This window comes from Xenopus tropicalis, chromosome 8 (genome assembly GCF_000004195.4).
Source record: "Xenopus tropicalis strain Nigerian chromosome 8, UCB_Xtro_10.0, whole genome shotgun sequence".
Lineage (NCBI taxonomy): Eukaryota > Metazoa > Chordata > Amphibia > Anura > Pipidae > Xenopus > Xenopus tropicalis.
The window spans coordinates 142,268,091-142,292,700 of NC_030684.2; the positions used below are offsets into that span (position 1 = coordinate 142,268,091).

General features: G+C 45.6%; 1 protein-coding gene across 3 annotated transcripts; it reads left to right on the forward strand.

The window, feature by feature from the left end:
• The first annotated feature begins 1,491 nt into the window (after positions 1-1,491).
• adar (adenosine deaminase, RNA-specific) lies at positions 1,492-23,813 on the forward strand. 3 transcript variants are annotated; one of them, XM_031891020.1, is made up of 16 exons: positions 1,706-1,785; positions 7,870-7,973; positions 10,307-11,613; positions 12,744-12,996; positions 13,117-13,250; positions 15,211-15,346; positions 16,426-16,640; positions 16,835-16,988; positions 18,432-18,603; positions 18,691-18,784; positions 20,227-20,346; positions 20,429-20,562; positions 21,012-21,194; positions 21,449-21,561; positions 22,335-22,459; positions 22,562-23,813. In XM_031891020.1, exons 2-16 carry the CDS (start codon positions 7,959-7,961, stop codon positions 22,797-22,799), a joined length of 3,393 nt encoding a protein of 1,130 aa, XP_031746880.1. In that variant the 5' UTR covers positions 1,706-1,785; positions 7,870-7,958; the 3' UTR covers positions 22,800-23,813. The 3 variants fall into 3 exon arrangements, with proteins under 3 accessions (XP_031746878.1, XP_031746879.1, XP_031746880.1); XM_031891018.1 differs by lacking the exon at positions 7,870-7,973 and having other exon boundaries at positions 1,492-1,785; XM_031891019.1 differs by lacking the exon at positions 7,870-7,973 and having other exon boundaries at positions 1,492-1,785; positions 12,744-12,924.
• Positions 23,814-24,610: the final 797 nt, after the last annotated feature.

Sequence of the window (24,610 nt, forward strand, 5' to 3'; positions counted from 1 at the left end):
CCATAACCTGACTGCCCTTACAGTAAGGAACCCCTTCCTATGCTGATGGTGAGATCCCCTTTCCTCCCCACCCCCAATGTATCACTCATTCCCCCTCTCTAGGTAGGGAACCCCATAACCTGACTGCCCTTACAGTAAGGAACCCCTTCCTATGCTGATGGTGAGATCCCCTTTCCTCCCAACTCCCAATGAATCACTCAGCATGGATTGTTGTTTTTACCCTGAATGACCAAGTCTGCCATATGCCTCCCTTATCTCCTGCTTTTTCAGCCGCAGGTCCCAGATAGCCCTCATTATGTACCATTTCCTTGCCAGCCCATCACAGCCTTGTGAGATGGGCTTACTGGCCACCTGTCCCAAAATACTTGGGGGCCACCATCGTGTGTGTCACAAAATACTTGGGGGGCCACCGTCATGTCTGTCATGAAATACTTGGGGGGCCACCATTGTGTCTGTCATGAAATACTTGGGGGCCACCATTGTGTCTGTCATGAAATACTTGGGGGGCCACCATTGTGTCTGTCATGAAATACTTGGGGGCCACCATTGTGTCTGTCATGAAATACTTGGGGGCCACCATTGTGTCTGTCATGAAATACTTGGGGGCCACCATTGTGTCTGTCATGAAATACTTGGGGGCCACCATTGTGTCTGTCATGAAATACTTGGGGGCCACAATTGTGTCTGTCACAAAATACTTGGGGGCCACCACCGTGTCAGTCATGAAATACTTGGGGGCCACCACCGTGTCTGTCATGAAATACTTGGGGGCCACCATTGTGTCTGTCATGAAATACTTGGGGGCCACCATTGTGTCTGTCATGAAATACTTGGGGGCCACCATTGTGTCTGTCATGAAATACTTGGGGGCCACCATGGTGTCTGTCATGAAATACTTGGGGGCCACCATTGTGTCTGTCATGAAATACTTGGGGGCCACCATTGTGTCTGTCATGAAATACTTGGGGGCCACCATGGTGTCTGTCATGAAATACTTGGGGGCCACCATGGTGTCTGTCATGAAATACTTGGGGGCCACCATGGTGTCTGTCATGAAATACTTGGGGGCCACCATTGTGTCTGTCATGAAATACTTGGGGGCCACCATGGTGTCTGTCATGAAATACTTGGGGGCCACCATGGTGTCTGTCATGAAATACTTGGGGGCCACCATTGTGTCTGTCATCAAATACTTGGGGGCCACCATGGTGTCTGTCATCAAATACTTGGGGGCCACCATGGTGTCTGTCATGAAATACTTGGGGGCCACCATGGTGCCTGTCATGAAATACTTGGGGGCCACCATGGTGCCTGTCATGAAATACTTGGGGGCCACCATGGTGTCTGTCATGAAATACTTGGGGGCCACCATGGTGCCTGTCATGAGCTGGAAAGGAGGGGAGTAATGAAGCCCAGCACAATGGCAACTACAGGGGCATTACTGTGAAAACTAACAAGTAGCAGAAGTCACAAGCTTTGCCCAGGTCTGGTAACCCATAGCAACCAATGAAAACTTTGCCCTCCCCTCACCATATCTTCCGTGCTCCTGTGAGAAACCACTGTGCACTTCGCCACTGCCGCCGCCAGAGCCCGCTAGTGAGCCCGTCCGCTCTGCGCATGCGTACTTGGCTGCGCCCCCATCCTCTGTGTGTGACGGTCCTCTGGGCGGGAGAATTTTTTTTTCTTTTTTGCTCCGGAAGCGGAAGTTCACCGGCCGGAAGCAGTGGCGTGTGTGGACAAAGAAAGAGGAGCTGCAGGGGCTGTGCCGCCGCCACCACGGGATCGGTAAGGCATGGGGAGACCCCCGGGAGTGTGTGCATGGGGAATGCTGGGAACTGTAACCGGAGCCTGCGCCCTGAGGGAGAGGGAGGGGCCCCTGTGCCGCTGCGCTGCGAACCTCTAGCAGCCTTATAAGGGGGCGGGGCAAGGGGGTACTCTTCCCTCTCCTTCCTCCTTCCAGGGACTACTTTCCCTCTGTGACTGCCGGTCTGACCCCTCCGCTCCTTGGCACAGGGACTCTGCTTGTACCCCTGGAACCTGAGCCCCCCAGCTCCTTCCCTAACCGCCTGGGGGGGCTGCGCCTCTCATACCCCCCTTAGGGCATTCCCTCTCTGTATATTTGTATTTATACATATGGGTAGGGGGTGCCATAGTGTTTCCCTTAGACAGTATAGTATGGGGGTACAGCTTATTGTGTGCCCAGAACATTCCTTCTCTGTATATTTGTATTTATACATATGGGTAGGGGGTGCCATAGTGTTTCCCTTAGACAGTACAGTATGGGGGTACAGCTTATTGTGTGCCCAGAACATTCCCTCTCTGTATATTTGTATTTATACATATGGGTAGGGGGTGCCATAGTGTTTCCCTTAGACAGTACAGTATGGGGGTACAGCTTATTGTGTGCCCAGAACATTCCTTCTCTGTATATTTGTATTTATACATATGGGTAGGGGGTGCCATAGTGTTTCCCTTAGACAGTACAGTATGGGGGTACAGCTTATTGTGTGCCCAGAACATTCCCTCTCTGTATATTTGTATTTATACATATGGGTAGGGGGTGCCATAGTGTTTCCCTTAGACAGTACAGTATGGGGGTACAGCTTATTGTGTGCCCAGAACATTCCCTCTCTGTATATTTGTATTTATACATATGGGTAGGAGGTGCCATAGTGTTTCCCTTAGACAGTACAGTATGGGGGTACAGCTTATTGTGTGCCCAGAACATTCCCTCTCTGTATATTTGTATTTATACATATGGGTAGGAGGTGCCATAGTGTTTCCCTTAGACAGTACAGTATGGGGGTACAGCTTATTGTGTGCCCAGAACATTCCTTCTCTGTATATTTGTATTTATACATATGGGTAGGAGGTGCCATATTGTTTCCCTTAGACAGTACAGTATGGGGGTACAGCTTATTGTGTGCCCAGAGCATTCCTTCTCTGTATATTTGTATTTATACATATGGGTAGGGGGTGCCATAGTGTTTCCCTTAGACAGTACAGTATGGGGGTACAGCTTATTGTGTGCCCAGAACATTCCTTCTCTGTATATTTGTATTTATACATATGGGTAGGAGGTGCCATAGTGTTTCCCTTAGACAGTACAGTATGGGGGTACAGCTTATTGTGTGCCCAGAACATTCCTTCTCTGTATATTTGTATTTATACATATGGGTAGGGGGTGCCATAGTGTTTCCCTTAGACAGTACAGTATGGGGGTACAGCTTATTGTGTGCCCAGAACATTCCTTCTCTGTATATTTGTATTTATACATATGGGTAGGAGGTGCCATAGTGTTTCCCTTAGACAGTACAGTATGGGGTACAGCTTATTGTGTGCCCAGAACATTCCTTCTCTGTATATTTGTATTTATACATATGGGTAGGAGGTGCCATAGTGTTTCCCTTAGACAGTACAGTATGGGGGTACAGCTTATTGTGTGCCCAGAACATTCCTTCTCTGTATATTTGTATTTATACATATGGGTAGGGGGTGCCATAGTGTTTCCCTTAGACAGTACAGTATGGGGGTACAGCTTATTGTGTGCCCAGAACATTCCTTCTCTGTATATTTGTATTTATACATATGGGTAGGAGGTGCCATAGTGTTTCCCTTAGACAGTACAGTATGGGGGTACAACTTATTGTGTGCCCAGAACATTCCCTCTCTGTATATTTGTATTTATACATATGGGTAGGGGGTGCCATAGTGTTTCCCTTAGACAGTACAGTATGGGGGTACAGCTTATTGTGTGCCCAGAACATTCCTTCTCTGTATATTTGTATTTATACATATGGGTAGGGGGTGCCATAGTGTTTCCCTTAGTCAGTACAGTATGGGGGTACAGCATATTGTGTGCCAGAACATTCCTTCTCTGTATATTTGTATTTATACATATGGGTAGGGGGTGCCATAGTGTTTCCCTTAGTCAGTACAGTATGGGGGTACAGCTTATTGTGTGCCCAGAACATTCCTTCTCTGTATATTTGTATTTATATATATGGGAGGGAGGTGCCATAGTGTTTCCCTTAGACAGTACAGTATGGGGGTACAGCTTATTGTGTGCCCAGAACATTCCTTCTCTGTATATTTGTATTTATACATATGGGTAGGGGGTGCCATAGTGTTTCCCTTAGACAGTACAGTATGGGGGTACAGCTTATTGTGTGCCCAGAACATTCCCTCTCTGTATATTTGTATTTATACATATGGGTAGGAGGTGCCATAGTGTTTCCCTTAGACAGTACAGTATGGGGGTACAGCTTATTGTGTGCCCAGAACATTCCCTCTCTGTATATTTGTATTTATACATGTGGGTAGGGGGTGCCATAGTGTTTCCCTTAGACAGTACAGTATGGGGGTACAGCTTATTGTGTGCCCAGTGCATTCCTTCTCTGTATATTTGTATTTATACATATGGGTAGGGGGTGCCATAGTGTTTCCCTTAGACAGTACAGTATGGGGGTACAGCTTATTGTGTGCCCAGAACATTCCTTCTCTGTATATTTGTATTTATACATATGGGTAGGGGGTGCCATAGTGTTTCCCTTAGACAGTACAGTATGGGGGTACAGCTTATTGTGTGCCCAGAACATTCCTTCTCTGTATATTTGTATTTATACATATGGGTAGGGGGTGCCATAGTGTTTCCCTTAGACAGTACAGTATGGGGGTACAGCTTATTGTGTGCCCAGAACATTCCTTCTCTGTATATTTGTATTTATACATATGGGTAGGGGGTGCCATAGTGTTTCCCTTAGACAGTACAGTATGGGGGTACAGCTTATTGTGTGCCCAGAACATTCCTTCTCTGTATATTTGTATTTATACATATGGTTAGGAGGTGCCATAGTGTTTCCCTTAGACAGTACAGTATGGGGGTACAGCTTATTGTGTGCCCAGAACATTCCCTCTCTGTATATTTGTATTTATACATATGGGTAGGGGGTGCCATAGTGTTTCCCTTAGACAGTACAGTATGGGGGTACAGCTTATTGTGTGCCCAGAACATTCCCTCTCTGTATATTTGTATTTATACATATGGGTAGGGGGTGCCATAGTGTTTCCCTTAGACAGTACAGTATGGGGGTACAGCTTATTGTGTGCCCGGAACATTCCTTCTCTGTATATTTGTATTATACATATGGGTAGGGGGTGCCATAGTGTTTCCCTTAGACAGTACAGTATGGGGGTACAGCTTATTGTGTGCCCAGAACATTCCCTCTCTGTATATTTGTATTTATACATATGGGTAGGGGGTGCCATAGTGTTTCCCTTAGACAGTACAGTATGGGGGTACAGCTTATTGTGTGCCCAGAACATTCCCTCTCTGTATATTTGTATTTATACATATGGGTAGGGGGTGCCATAGTGTTTCCCTTAGACAGTACAGTATGGGGGTACAGCTTATTGTGTGCCCAGAACATTCCCTCTCTGTATATTTGTATTTATACATATGGGTAGGAGGTGCCATAGTGTTTCCCTTAGACAGTACAGTATGGGGGTACAGCTTATTGTGTGCCCAGAACATTCCTTCTCTGTATATTTGTATTTATACATATGGGTAGGAGGTGCCATAGTGTTTCCCTTAGACAGTACAGTATGGGGGTACAGCTTATTGTGTGCCCAGAACATTCCCTCTCTGTATATTTGTATTTATACATATGGGTAGGAGGTGCCATAGTGTTTCCCTTAGACAGTACAGTATGGGGGTACAGCTTATTGTGTGCCCAGAACATTCCTTCTCTGTATATTTGTATTTATACATATGGGTAGGAGGTGCCATATTGTTTCCCTTAGACAGTACAGTATGGGGGTACAGCTTATTGTGTGCCCAGAGCATTCCTTCTCTGTATATTTGTATTTATACATATGGGTAGGGGGTGCCATAGTGTTTCCCTTAGACAGTACAGTATGGGGGTACAGCTTATTGTGTGCCCAGAACATTCCTTCTCTGTATATTTGTATTTATACATATGGGTAGGAGGTGCCATAGTGTTTCCCTTAGACAGTACAGTATGGGGGTACAGCTTATTGTGTGCCCAGAACATTCCTTCTCTGTATATTTGTATTTATACATATGGGTAGGGGTGCCATAGTGTTTCCCTTAGACAGTACAGTATGGGGGTACAGCTTATTGTGTGCCCAGAACATTCCTTCTCTGTATATTTGTATTTATACATATGGGTAGGAGGTGCCATAGTGTTTCCCTTAGACAGTACAGTATGGGGGTACAGCTTATTGTGTGCCCAGAACATTCCTTCTCTGTATATTTGTATTTATACATATGGGTAGGAGGTGCCATAGTGTTTCCCTTAGACAGTACAGTATGGGGGTACAGCTTATTGTGTGCCCAGAACATTCCTTCTCTGTATATTTGTATTTATACATATGGGTAGGGGGTGCCATAGTGTTTCCCTTAGACAGTACAGTATGGGGGTACAGCTTATTGTGTGCCCAGAACATTCCTTCTCTGTATATTTGTATTTATACATATGGGTAGGGGGTGCCATAGTGTTTCCCTTAGACAGTACAGTATGGGGGTACAGCTTATTGTGTGCCCAGAACATTCCTTCTCTGTATATTTGTATTTATACATATGGGTAGGGGGTGCCATAGTGTTTCCCTTAGTCAGTACAGTATGGGGGTACAGCATATTGTGTGCCCAGAACATTCCTTCTCTGTATATTTGTATTTATACATATGGGTAGGGGGTGCCATAGTGTTTCCCTTAGTCAGTACAGTATGGGGGTACAGCTTATTGTGTGCCCAGAACATTCCTTCTCTGTATATTTGTATTTATATATATGGGAGGGAGGTGCCATAGTGTTTCCCTTAGACAGTACAGTATGGGGTACAGCTTATTGTGTGCCCAGTGCATTCCTTCTCTGTATATTTGTATTTATACATATGGGTAGGGGGTGCCATAGTGTTTCCCTTAGACAGTACAGTATGGGGGTACAGCTTATTGTGTGCCCAGAACATTCCTTCTCTGTATATTTGTATTTATACATATGGGTAGGGGGTGCCATAGTGTTTCCCTTAGACAGTACAGTATGGGGGTACAGCTTATTGTGTGCCCAGAACATTCCTTCTCTGTATATTTGTATTTATACATATGGGTAGGGGGTGCCATAGTGTTTCCCTTAGACAGTACAGTATGGGGGTACAGCTTATTGTGTGCCCAGAACATTCCTTCTCTGTATATTTGTATTTATACATATGGGTAGGGGGTGCCATAGTGTTTCCCTTAGACAGTACAGTATGGGGGTACAGCTTATTGTGTGCCCAGAACATTCCTTCTCTGTATATTTGTATTTATACATATGGTTAGGAGGTGCCATAGTGTTTCCCTTAGACAGTACAGTATGGGGGTACAGCTTATTGTGTGCCCAGAACATTCCCTCTCTGTATATTTGTATTTATACATATGGGTAGGGGGTGCCATAGTGTTTCCCTTAGACAGTACAGTATGGGGGTACAGCTTATTGTGTGCCCAGAACATTCCTTCTCTGTATATTTGTATTTATACATATGGGTAGGGGGTGCCATAGTGTTTCCCTTAGACAGTACAGTATGGGGGTACAGCTTATTGTGTGCCCAGAACATTCCTTCTCTGTATATTTGTATTTATACATATGGGTAGGGGGTGCCATAGTGTTTCCCTTAGACAGTACAGTATGGGGGTACAGCTTATTGTGTGCCCAGAACATTCCTTCTCTGTATATTTGTATTTATACATATGGGTAGGGGGTGCCATAGTGTTTCCCTTAGACAGTACAGTATGGGGGTACAGCTTATTGTTCTGCCACGGTTTGTGATGTTGGCCCAGTTGGAAATCTGAAAATATTTCCTTTTGAATTTGAGGTCCATGGAGTCACCTGTCGAGCCTGAATAACCCGGAGCAAATCTGGCGTTTGCATGAGGGTGGTGAATCTGCAGGGGCTTGTGATGACATGGCTGACAGTGGGGTGAGTGTGGCTGTCATGTAGGCAAGGGCCACGCAGGGGGCGCTGTGCTGCTGGTTCAGGGGTGCTAGCTATCTGTATATGTGCAGACAGAGCCCAATTTTTTCGTATCTGTGCCATATGGATTGTTACAGGGACTGTGGGCTCTTGGCGCTAGGCTGCTTGATAATACCTGCAGTACTGTGTATTCAGTGTCTGCAGAACTGCTTTGTCTGTAATTGGGTCACTGTACTGACACCCCACTCACCCCAAATCCCCTCCTAACTGGCCTTCAGGCTGGGCCCCCTTAGCCCATAACAAGGTAACAGTCACCCCGCTATAGTTCCAGGGGTACCCAGGGCACAAATAAGCACTCACCCCAAATCCCCCCTAACTGGCCTTCAGGCTGGGCCCCCTTAGCCCATAACAAGGTAACAGTCACCCCGCTATAGTTCCAGGGGTACCCAGGGCACAAATAAGCACTCACCCCAAATCCCCCCTAACTGGCCTTCAGGCTGGGCCCCCTTAGCCCATAACAAGGTTACAGATATATAGAAACATTGGGGTAACAGTCACCCTGCTATAGTTCCAGGGGTACCCAGGGCACAAATAAGCACTCACCCCAAATCCCCCCCTAACTGGCCTTCAGGCTGGGCCCCCTTAGCCCATAACAAGGTTACAGATATATAGAAACATTGGGGTAACAGTCACCCCGCTATAGTTCCAGGGGTACCCAGGGCACAAATAAGCACTCACCCCAAATCCCCCCCTAACTGGCCTTCAGGCTGGGCCCCCTTAGCCCATAACAAGGTTACAGATATATAGAAACATTGGGGTAACAGTCACCCCGCTATAGTTCCAGGGGTACCCAGGGCACAAATAAGCACTCACCCCAAATCCCCCCCTAACTGGCCTTCAGGCTGGGCCCCCTTAGCCCATAACAAGGTTACAGATATATAGAAACATTGGGGTAACAGTCACTGTAAGGCACCCCTATGAGGACTGATTAAGACTTTGGGGAGCAGTGCCCCAAAGAGTAAAAGAAAAGGCCTGGTTGCTGCAAGTTAATGCGAGTGATGTTCAATCTGGCACTGAGAGAGTTAATTGATTTGGGGGGCGTGCTTGTGGGGGTGGGGGGAGTTGGTTCTGGGTCGCTGTGACCTTGTTCAATATTTCAGTATTTTTGCTGTGGCAGCATTAACCCTGCGTTGCTCGGCATGGCTGTATGAGTAATGTGGGCTCGGAATGATGGCTAATGGCCAGTTGAGTTGTTGAGCCGGGGTGGCCAGTGTGTCGGACTCCACTCAGCGAGTCGCTCACTAGTTTGATGGGAGAGCTGAGCAGCTGTGCATTCTGGGATGTTTCCCATGGGAAAGTCACTATTGTCCTATTGAGTAGTGAAACGTCTTCAATGATTACCAAACAAGTCCAGTTGCTTTAGATTTATTTATACTAGATATACCATGACCTGGATGAATGAAAATCTTCATAGACCTATTGGCCTGTTGTTTCCCAGTGTAGCCCTGCCTGGGTTAGTTGCCCCGCTGCATGGGTCACACAGGGCAGGTAGTGCCCCCGGAGCAATAGCACCACAATAAACACTGTTGGCTTTACCCTCTGAAGCGTGTGTTGCTAGTGACTGGCATTTACATTGGCTGTGCTGAGAGCGAGTGTGTGAATGGGGAAGCCCCGCCCCTTGCTCCACCCCCTAGACTTGATATCTGATGCTTAGGCCGGAGAGAGGGGAGAGATTTGCGGAGAAAGGAAACCGAAACCTTCAGTGGTTTATAACCAGGAAACGGCTGGAATTTGCCTCTCCAAACGTCAGGCCCAAGTGCTGTTTGCCCCCAGCCGCTCCGCCTATGCTCCGCTCCGTTCTCCCATCCTCCGGCTTAGCCGTCTCTTAACTCTCTCTGCTCATCCATGAAGGTGTCTCTCATGCTGCCCCGTACAGACTACCTCTCTCCTTTCTCTAAAGCGCAGGTAAGGCCTTCATGGCACAGCTCCTTCTGTTTGGCATCGGCTAGGGCACCCCTGCCATTTGTGCCACCCTGGGGCAAGCTCAGCATTAGTTACAGGGTGGATTTAAAGGGACAGTAGCCAAGGAAATAGTAGAAGTCCCAGCCCCCGGAGCTTACAGTTGAACGTTGTCTTTTGTATATACAGTATGTTTGAGTTGGCGATAGATGTGGGAGCTGTAGCGAATCCGTGGGCTGTGTGTTTATTATTTATTCTTCTTTCAGCCGTTCTGTAAGCGGAGCCCCCTGCCCATCAGCCGCAGCGAGAGTTCTAGGCCGGCGTACGGAACGTATAGCTGCTACTCCCAATTCCTAATTCTTTTTCCTTTGCCCCGACAGGAATACCAGCCTCAAAGTCTCCGTGAGCAGCAGAGAAACTTCCTCTTGGGATACACGTCAGCGCCTCACATCCCCGCTGCTGCTTGGCACACATACCGCACCCCACCGAAAGACTTCTACCCGCCCCGACATACCCGGCAGCGCCCCTTATTGCAAACCCCTCCTGCGCCGCCACGCTTCAGCAACCGGGGACCCCCTGCCCATATCTACGGTCTGGCCCAAGCTTTCGGATCACTGTCGGTCTCTCGTGATCCTGTAGAAAGCCGTCTATTGGATTACATCCGGGGGCTAAGTGACGGCCAGACTTTCACGGCAAAAGAGTTAGCTTGGCGCTTTAAGGTCGCAAAGAAGTGCATCAACCATTTTCTATACAGATTTGAGGGAAAGGGTTTGCTCTGCAAGAGTCTTGGGACGCCGCCAGTGTGGAGAGTCTCTTCCGCCACTCATCCTCCCCCGTCTCAAAGCAGCGGCAGCAGCAGCTATCAGGGCAGCTCATCTCCGGCCGAAGGGTTGTCCACCTCCGATTCTGAAGACAATTCGGTCCCCTGTTCCCCCGAAGTCATGGCGGCAAACAAGGAAAAAGTCTGTGACTTCCTGTACAATTCTCAGCCATCTACGCCCTTCATCATCCGCAAGAACGTCGGGATCCCTAAAATGCCCGAACTCACCCAGATCCTAAACGCTCTCGAAAAACAAGGCGAGGCCTGCAAGGTGAGCTCGAACCCGGTAAAATGGACTCTCACCGACAAGAAACGTGAGAGGATGCTGATTAAAAAAAGGGCGGCCGAAATCCACGCGATGGAGGTGAAATTGGAAGGAGTGTCGGAAGCCAAGGAGCCGGAGACACCTGCCGAGAGGGAACTCGAAAACGGCCAACAAGCCGCCTCGATGCTTGAAGCTGTCCATACGGAGCTCCCCGTGGGGCCAGTCCCAGGGGACGGGTTTATCGCTGACCAAAATGTGCCCCCCTTCGAGGCATCTGAGGAACCTCCGAGGAAGCGGGCGAAGGGGGGAAGTGAGTTTGATGACTTTGAGAACGGAAAGTGGGCCTCCGACGATATCCCCGAAGCTATGAACGCCATGAATGCCATGAATCAATCCGACGTTCTGGTAGGAATTCCGGAGGCCGAGATCCACAATGAATTCACACAGGCTTACGAACCCGTCAAAGAATTCAACCGGCTAGAGAAGCTGCTGGCGTGCCGAGAGAAGAACCCCGTGAGTGGCCTCCTGGAGTTTACCCACTACTGCTCCCAGCATTGTGACTTTGTCCTCCTCAACCAGAGCGGGCCCTCCCATGACCCCCGGTAAGGTTAATCATCACTCAAATCCCCAGGGTACATTTTAGCAAGAGGTTTCTTTTTAAAAAAAGGAGAGGGGTAATAAGGTTTGAGCCCCATATATTTTCAGTGATTTCATCATTTCAGGCTCTGTTTATTGGTCACTTCATTTGGGCATTTCCCATTGGCAAATAGAGCACACTCATTCACTGAGAAGCTGCAAGAAACATGTCAGTGAATGATGCCTGAAACAGTAACTGTAATAGCCCACTGGCCCATTACATCAAGGGTTAAGCTGGCTATAACATGGGCTGCTGGTTTGGCCCCTCCACTGCATCAGGAGGTTATTGGCCCCTATATGGTGGCCTCCCAATGGTCTGATCGGTATTTATTGGGCAGGTTTAAAAATCCATAGGCTTGCTATATAATCTGGGCATTGGTTTACTGGCCAACACTCTGACCTGGCATTTGTCCACTTGCTTGACCTTGCCAGTGAAGCAGATCTCAAGGTGTTGCTTAAAGGGGTTTTTCATCTTTGAGTAAACCTTTAGCATGGCGAAAAGAGTGCTATTCTAAAGGTGGCCATACACGGGCCGATTGTAGCTGCTGATATGGGTCCCTTAGAAAGATTCGGCAGCTAATCGGCCAGTGTATGGGGCCTACCGACAGGCCTGCCCAACTGATATCTGGTCTCAAATCGGGCAGATCTCGATTGGGCAGGTTAGAAAATCTAGTCGGATCGGGGACCACAACGGCTCGTTGGTGCTGTCCCCGAACTGACTGCCCCCATTGCCGCCAATATAATTGGCCAAACGATCGAATTAGCCTACACGCTCCCCGATATCGCCCACCTTTAGGTGGGGATATCGGGTGAAGATCCGCTTGCTTGGCAAGATCACCAAATCCTAACGTGTATGGGCACCCTAAGACAATCTGCAGTTGGTCTTCATGCTGTCATTTTTTTAGTTATTTTACTTTTTGTTCTGCAGCTCTCTACTTTGGCGTTTCAGCAGCTATCTGGTTGCTAGGGCCAAATGGCCCTAACTTCATACACCCCATTCTTTTTTTTTTCCATCCTGAGGGCCTCACGTTTCAGTTTATTGCCTTACACCGCACCCTGCCAAAATCCAATTGCTTCTCTGTCCCCCTTGCCGTAGGTTCAAAATCCAGGCAGTGATCGACGGGCGCAGTTTCCCGGTGGCGGAAGCCAGCAGCAAAAAGACGGCCAAAAAAGATGCAGCGGCTCTGGCTCTCCGTATACTCCTGCGCGAGGAGCAGGGCGGGACGGAAGAGGAGGTCATGGCAGAGGGCGCACAACTTCCAGACGTTAAAGAAGAGGTGGGTGCTTCACGTGGGGGTGCCGGGGGCCTTCACACCATTCAGACATTTGTGCCATTACAAACCCTGCCGGTAAGTAAGATTACTATTCGTATTAGTGTTTATCCCGGTTGTGTTTGTCCGGTTCAGACCGCTCTTTTCTCTCACAGTAGTGCCTCTCTCTGAAATAGGTTTATCCGTTTGCTTCCGCAGCTGAAAGTTCCGGCACAGCCATTTTTCCCCAGCACCAAAAATCCCATCAGCATTCTCATGGAGCACGGGCAGAAGTCTGGCAGTATGTGCGAGTTCCAGCTCGTGTCTCAAGAAGGACCTCCCCATGACCCGAAGTAAGTGCCAGCAGTAACTGCCAGGAATCTCCGGGGGGGGGGGGCTCTTCTCTAGCAGACTGGTACATAAAGACCCTGCTGAAATGTCTTGGCAGTGCCGTTGTGGATAAGTTCGTGTTTAGCCCATATAACTGTAGTAAGAAACAAGTTTCTTACTGTGTAAGTAAAGGTGGAGCTGTGTAAGTAAAGGTGGCCATACACAGTAAGATTTGCTCATTTGGCAAGGTCACCAAATGAACAAATCTCCCCCCCCCCCCCCCCCCCCCCCCATATGTCCACCTTGGGTCTGGCTATATCAATGCGGTCCACGATCCGACAAAAAATCAAGCCTGTCCCATCAACGTGGACAGATATCGGTCAGGGAGGCCTGTTGGAGGGCCCCATACACGGGCAAATAAGCTGCCAACTTGGTCTTTAAAGGGGACCTATCACCTTAAAGAAATAATTCCAAATCCTTTTATATCATGTTAGTTGAACAAAATAAACTTTACCTATACAGGTATGGGACCCATTACCCAGAATGCTCGGGACCTGGGGTTTTCCGTAATTTGGATTGCCTATCCTAAGTCTACTAAAAAAATATTTAAACCGTAATTAAACCCAATAGGATTGTTCTGCCCCCAATAAGGGGTAATTATATCTTAGTTGGGATCAAGTACAGGTACTGTTTTATTATTACAGAGAAAAGGGAATCATTTAACCATTAAATAAACCCAATAAGGCTGTTCTGCCCCAATAAGGGGTAATTATATCTTAGTTGGGATCAAGTACAGGTACTGTTTTATTATTACAGAGAAAAGGGAATCATTTAACCATGAAATAAACCCAATAGGGCTGTTCTGCCCCAATAAGGGGTAATTATATCTTAGTTGGGATCAAGTACAGGTACTGTTTTATTATTACAGAGAAAAGGGAATCATTTAACCATTAAATAAACCCAAAAGGACTGTTCTTCCCCCAATAAGGGGTAATTATATCTTAGTTGGGATCAAGTACAGGTATTGTTTTATTATTACAGAGAAAAGGGAATAATTTAACCATTAAATAAACCCAATAGGACTGTTCTGCCCCCAATAAGGGGTAATTATATCTTAGTTGGGATCAAGTACAGGTACTGTTTTATTATTACAGAGAAAAGGGAATCATTTAACCATTAAATAAACCCAATAGGGCTGTTCTGCCCCAATAAGGGGTAATTATATCTTAGTTGGGATCAAGTACAGGTACTGTTTTATTATTACAGAGAAAAGGGAATCATTTAACCATTAAATAAACCCAATAGGGCTGTTCTGCCCCCAATAAGGGGTAATTATATCTTAGTTGGGATCAAGTACAGGTACTGTTTTATTATTACAGAGAAAAGGGAATCATTTAACCATGAAATAAACCCAATAGGTCTGTTCTGCCCCCAATAAGGGGTAATTATATCTTAGTTCGGATAAAGTAGAAGGTACTTTATTATTAGTACAGAGAAAAAGGAAACCATTTTTAAATATGTGAATTATTTGATTAAAATGGAGTCTTTGGGAGATGGGCTTTCGGTAATTTGGAACTTTCTGCATAATGGGTTTCCGGATAAGTGGTCCGATACCTGTACTACATTCATTATATAAATCTTGTTTCCCTCGGGCTTGCCAGTACACAATCACGGCTTTGCATCATTCCAAAATCTTGTTTATACTGCACTATCTGAAGTGCTGAATGGAAAGCGAAAGTAATTTCCTGCCCCTATGCCTGAAGCATAGAGGCGGGGAAGGCAATATATGATTGACAGCTCAGATTTTCCTTCCTCTTCTAACTCATTCCAGCTTTCAAATAGGGGGGGTCACTGACCCCGGCAGTCAAAATCAGATTTTTATTCATGGATTCGATAGCCAATCGGTGTCTTTAATTGGTGGGAACTATTTGAGTGGACTGATCTGTGCTTTGCCTGTGCTTATACTGTGCTGCTTATATGTAGGTTCACTTATACTGTAAGGATTGGAAACCAGACCTTCCCTCCTGTAGTGGCTAACAGCAAGAAGATGGCCAAACAGCTAGCCGCCGAGGCTGCTGTGAGGGAGCTCCTGGGAGACAGCGTGCTGCTGCCTGACAAGGTAAACAAACCAGACAGACTTGAGAAATTCTACCTCTTATACTTGGGTATCCAGCTTTTACATTCATAATGGCACTTTACTATTTAGAGTTTCTATATTAAAGGGGTAGAAATGAACCTTTAGTTTGTTTATAAGATGGCCAGTTCTTAGCAACTTTTCAGTTGGTCGTCATTTTTTTCTTGTGATGGTTTCTAAATTATTAGTTTTTTTCTTCCAACCGTTTCCAGCATTCAATGACCCCAGAAACCCACAAACTATTGTTCTGAGAAGCTGCAATTTTATTACTTTTCTTTCTATTCAGGCCCTCTCCTACTCATATTCCAGTGCTTGGTTGCCATGGTAATTTGGACCCTAGCAACACAATAGCTACTGAACAAAACACAATAGCTACTGAACAAAACACAAAATGAAGACCAGCTGCAAATTGTTTCAGAATATCACTCTCTACATCCTACAAAAAGTTAATTCATAGGTGAACAACCCCTTTAAAGGGGAACTGCAACCAAAATTTGTTGAAGAGCCCCGCACAACTGAAAAACCCCTAATATACCTATCGTTTTAATCTGTTCCTTCATAAAAAGTAGGAATAAATACCATTATTATGTGCAGAAATCCAGCTGTAAAACAGGTATTCACCTTCTGCATCATTTGAAATCCTGGCAGGGGAGGAGGGACTAAAACACTGATGTTACAAATTGTAACGACTCCACAGCTACATAACCCACAATGCATTGCACTGGGATGTTCCTTTCCTTATTACCATCACATGTGCAGGGAATTGTGGGATTTGGGGATGCAGGCTGAGGACAGTCAACTGTTAGATTATTATTTTTTTTTTGAGTTTCAAGATCAACAGGGGTTGTTGCTTAGGGAACTGTTCCTAACCATATAATTACATTAAAAAGCATTAAATGGCTGCATGTTTTTTAATTGAAGAAAAAATGTTTGGGGGGAGTTCCCCTTTAACTCTGCTCCTGATTGCTAGGATCATTGTTTGCCCTTCAAACGTACGATTAGATAGGTGCCCCAGCCAGGGCGTGGTGTGACAAAGCCAACGTATCTCCTCTTTTGCCTTTTAGTTGGAGCCCAGTTTCCATCCCAACCCAACAGAGTTCCCTGCAGTCCCCGAACTCTCTGTGGAAGATCTGAAAATGGCCCAGGCGTCCAGCGTCGGGGACTTGATCAAATATCTCAATGCCAACCCGGTCAGTGGCCTTCTGGAGTACGCTCGTGCCAAGGGGTTTGCCGCTGAGTTTAAAATGGTCAACCAAACTGGACCCCCCCATGACCCCAAGTAGGTGAACCCTTGACTAACTGAAGCTGATGATATTATTGGTCAATGATAGCGAATAATTAGTCGAGCCCTGACCCACTTTCTCCCTACAAGCCCTGTCTCGAATTCCTATGATCCCTTTAGTTTTTGGTTTAATAGGCCTCATCCAATCAACAGGGACCTATCATTTTCTCACATCTGTCTTTGCCTCTCAGGTTTGTGTTTCAAGCAAAGGTCGGCGGTCGCTGGTTCCCAGCTGTCAGCGCCTCTAACAAGAAACAGGCCAAGGCAGAAGCTGCCGACGCGGCACTGAGGGTCCTAATCGGCGAAGCGGAAAGGGCGGCTCGGGAAGGGGACGTCATGACGGAGGTAGGTAGCCCCGAGAGAATGTGGTAGGGGCGACAGAGGGAGCTAAGCTTAAATAATTTGATGCAGAAAACTGATTCTAAGCAACTTTTCAATTGCTCTTCATTATTTATTGTTTATAGTTTTTGAATTATTTGCCACCTTCTTCCAGTTCTTTGCAGTTTTTAAATGGGGGTCACTGACCCCGGCAGCCAAAACCTATTGTGAGGCTCCAGTTTTATTGTTCCTTTTTCTAACTTTCTTTTCTATTCAGTCCCTTTCCTATTCATATAACAGTCTCTTATCCAAACCACTTCATGATTGCTAAGGTACATTGGACCCTAGTAACCAAATAGCTGCTGAAACTCCAGGCTGGAGAGCTCCTGAACTAAAAACGAAATAACTAAAAAACTACTACAGGTAATAAAAAAAAAAAAAAATGAAGACCAATGGCAAAATGTCAAGGTATATTATTTTCTACATGATACTAAAGTTAACTCAAATGTGAACAACTCCTTTCACCTTCAACCCAAGTTTTAGTAAAATGTAGAGAGCGCTATTCTGAGACAATTTGCAATTGGTCTTCATTTTTTATTTGTGGTTTCTGAATTATTTGGCTTTTTCTGCAGCAGCTCTCCAGTTTGGAATTTCAGCAGCTAGGGTTCAAATTACCCTGGCAACCAGGCTTTGATTGGAACGAAAGACTGGAATATTAATAGGCGATAGCCTGACTACATAGGAAAGTGATAAAATGTAACAATAACAATACAACTGGAGCCTCACAGAGCAATAGGGTTTGGCTGCCGGGGTCAGTGACCCCCATTTGAAAGCTGCAAACAGAAGAAAAAGGCAAATAATTCATAAACTATACAAAATAAATAATGAAGACCAATTGAAAAGTTGCTTAGAATTAGCCATTCTAAAAGCTTAATTAAAGGTGAACCACCCCTTTAAAATCATGTGACTTTTTGTCACGTAAACCCGGAAGTCGAAGTTTTTTCACTGTGCGGTTCTCTTTAATCCTTCCTTATCGGTTCGGCCAAATCTTTTGCAAAGGATTGGGGGGGGGGGTTCGGCCGGATCCTAAAACAGTAGATTCGGTGCATCCCCAATGGGTCCTTAGTGGTCCTCTGAGCACTTTCACAGTTGACATTAATTCCAGATATTAGCAGTTTTAGACTTCTAATATCAGACTTTTTGGTAATGTAATAAATCGTCTTATGTTTGCACCTTGCCTAGGAACGTATTGCAGCCAATCAGCAGGTAGTATTTACTGGTCACCTTTTGGAAATCAAGATTGGTATATATATATATATATATATATATATATATATATATATATATATATATATATATATAATACCAATTATAATGCTCTGAAAGTTGGCTTCTGTAGGCTTAGCTTTATTCCCAGCCAATGAAACTTGTCAGTTTTGCCTAAGCGTCTCCCTTGTATCTGTCCTGCAGCTCCCGGTGAGCGGAAGTACTTTCCACGACCAGATTGCCATGCTTAGTCACCAGAAGTTCAACAGCCTTACAGCCCGAATCCAGAACAGTCTGCTGGGCAGAAAGATCCTAGCTGCTATTATCATGAAGAAGAGCAGTGATGACTTGGGCACCGTGGTCAGCATCGGCACTGGTAGGTACCTCTCACCTTTCTCCTGCCGTTAGTATCCCTCCTCATTCTGTACCCCCTACAGCAGTCTCTCCGTGTCTGTCTCAATAGGGAACCGCTGTGTGAAGGGAGAAGAACTGAGCCTGAGAGGAGAGACGGTTAATGATTGCCACGCAGAGATTGTGTCTCGTCGGGGATTTATAAGGTAATCAATCCTTTTCAATGTATGTTTTACTAACACTATAGGAAGTAGAAGGAAAGGTAAAAACTAAGCTTTAAATATACAAGTATAAGACCTGTTATCCAGAATGCTCGGGACCAAGGGTATTCCGGATAAGGGGCTTTCCTTAATTTAGATCTCCATACCTTAAGTCTACTAAAAAAATCAATAAAACATTAATTAAACACAATGGGACTGTTCTGCCCCAATAAGGGGTAATTATATCTTAGTTGGGATCAAGTACAGGTACTGTTTTATTATTACAGAGAAAAGGGAATCATTTAACCATTAAATAAACCCAATAGAGCTGTTCTGCCCCAATAAGGGGTAATTATATCTTAGTTGGGATCAAGTACAGGTACTGTTTTATTATTACAGAGAAAAGGGAATCATTTAACCATTAAATAAACCCAATAGGGCTGTTCTGCCCCCAATAAGGGGTAATTATATCTTAGTTGGGATCAAGTACAGGTACTGTTTTATTATTACAGAGAAAAGGGAATCATTTAACCATTAAATAAACCCAATAGGGCTGTTCTGCCCCCAATAAGGGGTAATTATATCTTAGTTGGGATCAAGTACAGGCACTGTTTTATTATTACAGAGAAAAGGGAATCATTTAACCATGAAATAAACCCAATAGGGCTGTTCTGCCCCAATAAGGGGTAATTATATCTTAGTTGGGATCAAGTACAGGTACTGTTTTATTATTACAGAGAAAAGGGAATCATTTAACCATTAAATAAACCCAATAGGGCTGTTCTGCCCCAATAAGGGGTAATTATATCTTAGTTGGGATCAAGTACAGGTACTGTTTTATTATTACAGAGAAAAGGGAATCATTTAACCATGAAATAAACCCAATAGGGCTGTTCTGCCCCAATAAGGGGTAATTATATCTTAGTTGGGATCAAGTACAGATACTGTTTTATTATTACAGAGAAAAGGGAATCATTTAACCATTAAATAAACCCAATAGGGCTGTTCTGCCCCCAATAAGGGGTAATTATATCTTAGTTGGGATCAAGTACAGGTACTGTTTGATTTTCTTTTTCTCTGTAATAATAAGTTTTAAAATTCTGTATTATTTGATTAAAATGGAGTCTATGGGAGACGGGCTTTCCGGATAAGGGATCCCATACCTAAACACTCACAGTAATGCTGTGCCCTGTCAAAAGAAACACAACATTTATTTCCTTCTATTCTCTACACATAGTTCTCTGTATTAAAATTCCTTCTCTACTCAAACCTCCATGCTCAGCTTGCTCCTCTCTCCCCCTCCCTTATCCCTTCTCCCCCTCCCGTCTCTGCTGTAATCTGAACTAAAGGAGACTCGGGCAGGAGGAGGAAGTTGCATGACACTAAGCTAAAATGGCAGCTATATTAAACAGAGGGAGCTTCTGTTATAATTCTGCCCATTTCCCTAGGTTTCTGTACAGCCAGCTGATGAAGTACAACCCGGACATGCCAGATGACAGTATATTTGAAGAAGCCGAGGGGGATTTATTAAGGGTCCGGCCCGGTGTGACCTTTCACCTGTATATAAGGTATGAAGGGATTTCTGTTTCTGAAAGGTTGTCTTTTATACATGTCATTCCAATGTGTATTGAAGCAACTTTTGTCTTACAGTACTGCTCCCTGTGGCGATGGGGCGCTGTTTGACAAGTCCTGTAGTGACCAGCCTTCTGCAGACGGAGACACCAAGCACTGTCCCATTTTTGAGAATGTGAAGCAGGGCAAGCTGCGAACTAAAGTGGAAAATGGTGCGTTACTTATAGTTCTTCATGGGTTCTGAGACTTTAGGTCTCACCTAGAGCTCTGGGTTCTACAGAGCAGATCCCCAGGGGGCAGAGAGAGACAGCGGTACCACTTTATAGATCCCTGGGTAAGGTCTCACCTAGAGCTCTGGGTTCTACAGAGCAGATCCCCAGGGGGCAGAGAGAGACAGCGGTACCGCTTTATAGATCCCTGGGTAAGGTCTCACCTAGAGCTCTGGGTTCTACAGAGCAGATCCCCAGGGGGCAGAGAGAGACAGCGGTACCACTTTATAGATCCCTGGGTAAGGTCTCACCTAGAGCTCTGGGTTCTACAGAGCAGATCCCCAGGGGGCAGAGAGAGACAGCGGTACCACTTTATAGATCCCTGGGTAAGGTCTCACCTAGAGCTCTGGGTTCTACAGAGCAGATCCTGACACAGTACTTTACCTGTACAGGAGAGGGCACTATTCCCGTTGAGTCCAGCGATATTGTTCCTACCTGGGATGGGATTCAGCACGGGGAGAGGCTCCGCACCATGTCTTGCAGTGATAAGATCCTGCGCTGGAATGTACTGGGCCTGCAGGGAGGGCTCCTTACACATTTTATGGAGCCCGTGTACCTCAGCTCTCTAACACTCGGTAAGTGTCACAAGCGCCACTGAGAGGTCTCTTAGCGCTCTCTCTCTAGAATCATTAGACAGTCCTACGTATTAACCTCTGGTGGTGCTTTTTATCAATCCATTAACACCAGCCACTCTGTATCATGTTATTGAAGGTTACATTGATTAAATCAAGTCAATTGGAGCGGACATGTCGGCCCGAGTTGGGGGGGGGGGGGGGGGCGGTTCTGGTTTAATGCTCCAGTAGAGACTCAGTACTCTTGTGCTTCTCAGGTTATCTGTTCAGTCAGGGGCACCTCACGCGTGCTATCTGCTGCCGTATGTCCCGGGACGGAGACGCCTTCCAGAACCAACTACCGGACCTTTTTGTCGTCAACCACCCAGAGGTAACAGAACTTTCCCTTTATTTCTTTTACCTGACGCTGTGGCTTTTGTACCTGTACTGTACAGCGCTTTAGTTACACCTCCAGCCCTACTGCTTATTAACACTATGGCTCAAACATCAACTGGGAAAACTCCAGTAGGTACTGGTAGTACTTTCCCGTATCCAGCCCATTTCCCTGCAGTACCTGTATAATACCTATATAATATCTAGGTAGGTGAGATCTAAAGTGACAGGAGTTCCCTCTACTGGCCACAGTCAGTTACTGCGCCATAGTGTAACTTTGTAAGTACCGGCGTATAAGACGACCCCCAACTTTTCCAGTTAAAATATAGAGTTTGGAATATACTACCATCCTGTAGCTCGCAGAACCCTCCGCTCCCCCCCAGCATTCTCCTGCTTCCCCCAGGGCACCCCCAGCATCCTCCGGCTCCCCCCAGGCCCCTCACCAAGCGAGTGGATCTTAACGTGTATGGCCACCTTTAGGCTCCATTTTATTGCTATTGTTTATTACTTATCTTTTTAATTAGGCCCTATTTATATGTGTCTCTTTAAAAACACGGCCTGGTTGTTAGGTTCATTTGAACCCTAGCAACCAGATAGCAAAATAATTCAAAAACTGCAAATAATAAAAAATAATAAAATGAAGACCAATTGCAAATTGTCTCGGAATTGAACGCTTTACATGATACTAAGGGGGAACAATCCCTTTATAATGGGCGCTGTTAATAACAGAATTCAATTTGCCGATGATTTAACGCTCTGTTCTCCCCGTAGGTGGGACGGGTCAGCGTGTACGACTCCACGCGGCAGACGGGGAAGACTAAAGAGTCCAGCGTGAACTGGTGTCTGGCAGACGAGGAAGTTGAAGTGCTGGATGGAACCAAGGGCAAGGTTGAGGGGTAAGTTACCACCATTAAATGCATCCCGCTGACTTGAATGGCTCAGCCCCGTGTCCAATGGCATTCGCGCCCGTTTACTGAAACCCTCCAATTGCCTTTCAGAGTGAAACTGGAGATCTCCCGCGTGTCCAAACTGCACATGTTCACCCTGTTCCAACAACTCTCCGTCCTACGCGGGCGCCACGACCTGCTGGCGCTCGGCAGCTACAGCGACGTCAAGGCGACGGCCGCCACTTACCAAACCGCCAAGGGACAGTTGTTCAGGGCGCTGCAGGAGATGGGTTACGGTAACTGGATCAGCAAACCGCAGGAGGAGAAATGCTTCTCCCTCTCCATTTAACGTCGGCCGGCGCTTCCGGGTTTTCTTTTTGGTTTTTTTTTAATTCTGTAAAAGGAATGTTACCAGATCTGCACTGAGCGTGTTTGTGATTGGTTGTGTCCGACATTAGCGCCCCCCCGGCTCCGTCTCTCCCGCGCCCCCTACGTTGTTTCTAACGACCGCCGGACATGTCAAACAAACCAGCAAACCCGCGCTTTTTATTTGACCTTTATTTTTAAGCCGGAATTGAACTTTTTTGTTCTTTTTCCCGTTTTCTCACGCGGTGAGATCTCGCCATGGAATGTAGAGTCATTGAAGTATATTTTCATGATTAATGTATAGCGAAGGATCGGTTTCAGCGTACTTTTTTTTTTTTCGTTTTCTCCTTTGCGTCGGTTGCTATCGCTAGAGTTCCGGCCCAGGGATCTGCTCCACCTTCCACCGATAAAAAGACGGATTTCAACTGTTTTTTCAACCTTGATTTTCAGTTGAACACACAAACCGCCACCGCCGCGTTGGGAGGGGCAGATATCAACACTGGACCCCATGAATTACAGCATTACCGTAAATGAAATTGCAATTGGAAATTTCACCAACGCGTTTTTGTCCGAGAAATTTCCCGAGTTGCCACAGGCGACGACACTCACCCTGGTGTATTTATTTATTGGATAGGTCGGGGCAGATCCCGGCCGTACCAATTAACTTGAGCTCTTTTACCCCTACAGCCTCCCTCACTTATCATTTTTTTTTTTTTTGGATGCTTTTGAAAGTTTTAATTCTTTTCTTTTTTTTTTTAAGCCCCTCCCACCGCGTCAGGTTTGCCTTCTGCAGTTGTGTGATTTTTAGTAAAGCCATGGTGTTGCCGGTGCATGTCTGATTGCTACAAGTACCTGTAAATGCAACATTTTGTTTAGAGAAACAGCGCCCCCTGACTTTAGCCGATTAGACATTTTGTTTTTATTTTTTTCCTTTTTTTTTTTTTTATTTTTTTTGTCAGGATTTTTAACATTCCACAATAAATTCTCTGGAAACTCATATTTGCCGTTCATTTCCTGCTCCGTGCCGCGTGCGTATCTTATTTTAGCGGCTTCCTGATTGGCCACGACTCCTGACAGAATAGAAACGAGTGTTTCCGGCGACTGAATAATGAAACTGCACAGTAATTGTAATTTCAGCTTATCTGGTTACCGTGGGTTACTAGACCGTATATCTGGATGGTTGCCAAAGGGGTAGTTCGATGTAGAGAGTCTTCATTTTTTATTCAATATGGTTTTTCAGTTATTTGGCTTCTTGTTCAGCAGCTCTCCATTTGGTGTTTTTAGCAGCTACCTGGTTGCTAGGGTCTTATTTACCCTAGCAACCAGGCAGTGGTTTAAACGAGAGATGTGAATGTGAATAGGGGAGGGGCTGAATAGAAAGATAAGGAATAAAAAGTAACAATAACCATAAAACTGGAGCCTCACAGAGCAATAGGGTTTGGCTGCCGGGGTCAGATATGCTGTTGCTAGGGCTCAAATTACCTTAGCAACCAGGGAGCTGTTTCAACGAGAGGCTGATATATGAATAGGGGAGGGGCTGAATAGAAAGATAAGGAATAAAAAGTAACAATAACAATAAAACTGGAGCCTCACAGAGCAATAGGGTTTGGCTGCCGGGGTCAGTGACCCCCATTTGAACGCTGGAAAGATGTAGAACAAGAAGGCAAATCATTCATATAATATAACTCATAATTAAGACCAATTGCAAACTTGCTAGGAATAGGGTATTCGCTAACATACTAAACGTTAACTTAAAGGTGCCCTGCCCCTTTTAAAGAGACAGTACACACCCCT

Bases quoted from the DNA above. Each gene is read 5' to 3' on its own strand.
- adar (XM_031891018.1), top strand. From the start codon at position 1,507: ATGAAAACTTTGCCCTCCCCTCACCATATCTTCCGTGCTCCTGTGAGA. The intron at 18,785-20,226 runs GTAATCAATCCT...CCATTTCCCTAG, and splicing joins TCTCGTCGGGGATTTATAAG to GTTTCTGTACAGCCAGCTGA. The intron at 21,195-21,448 runs GTAAGTGTCACA...TGTGCTTCTCAG, and splicing joins CCTCAGCTCTCTAACACTCG to GTTATCTGTTCAGTCAGGGG.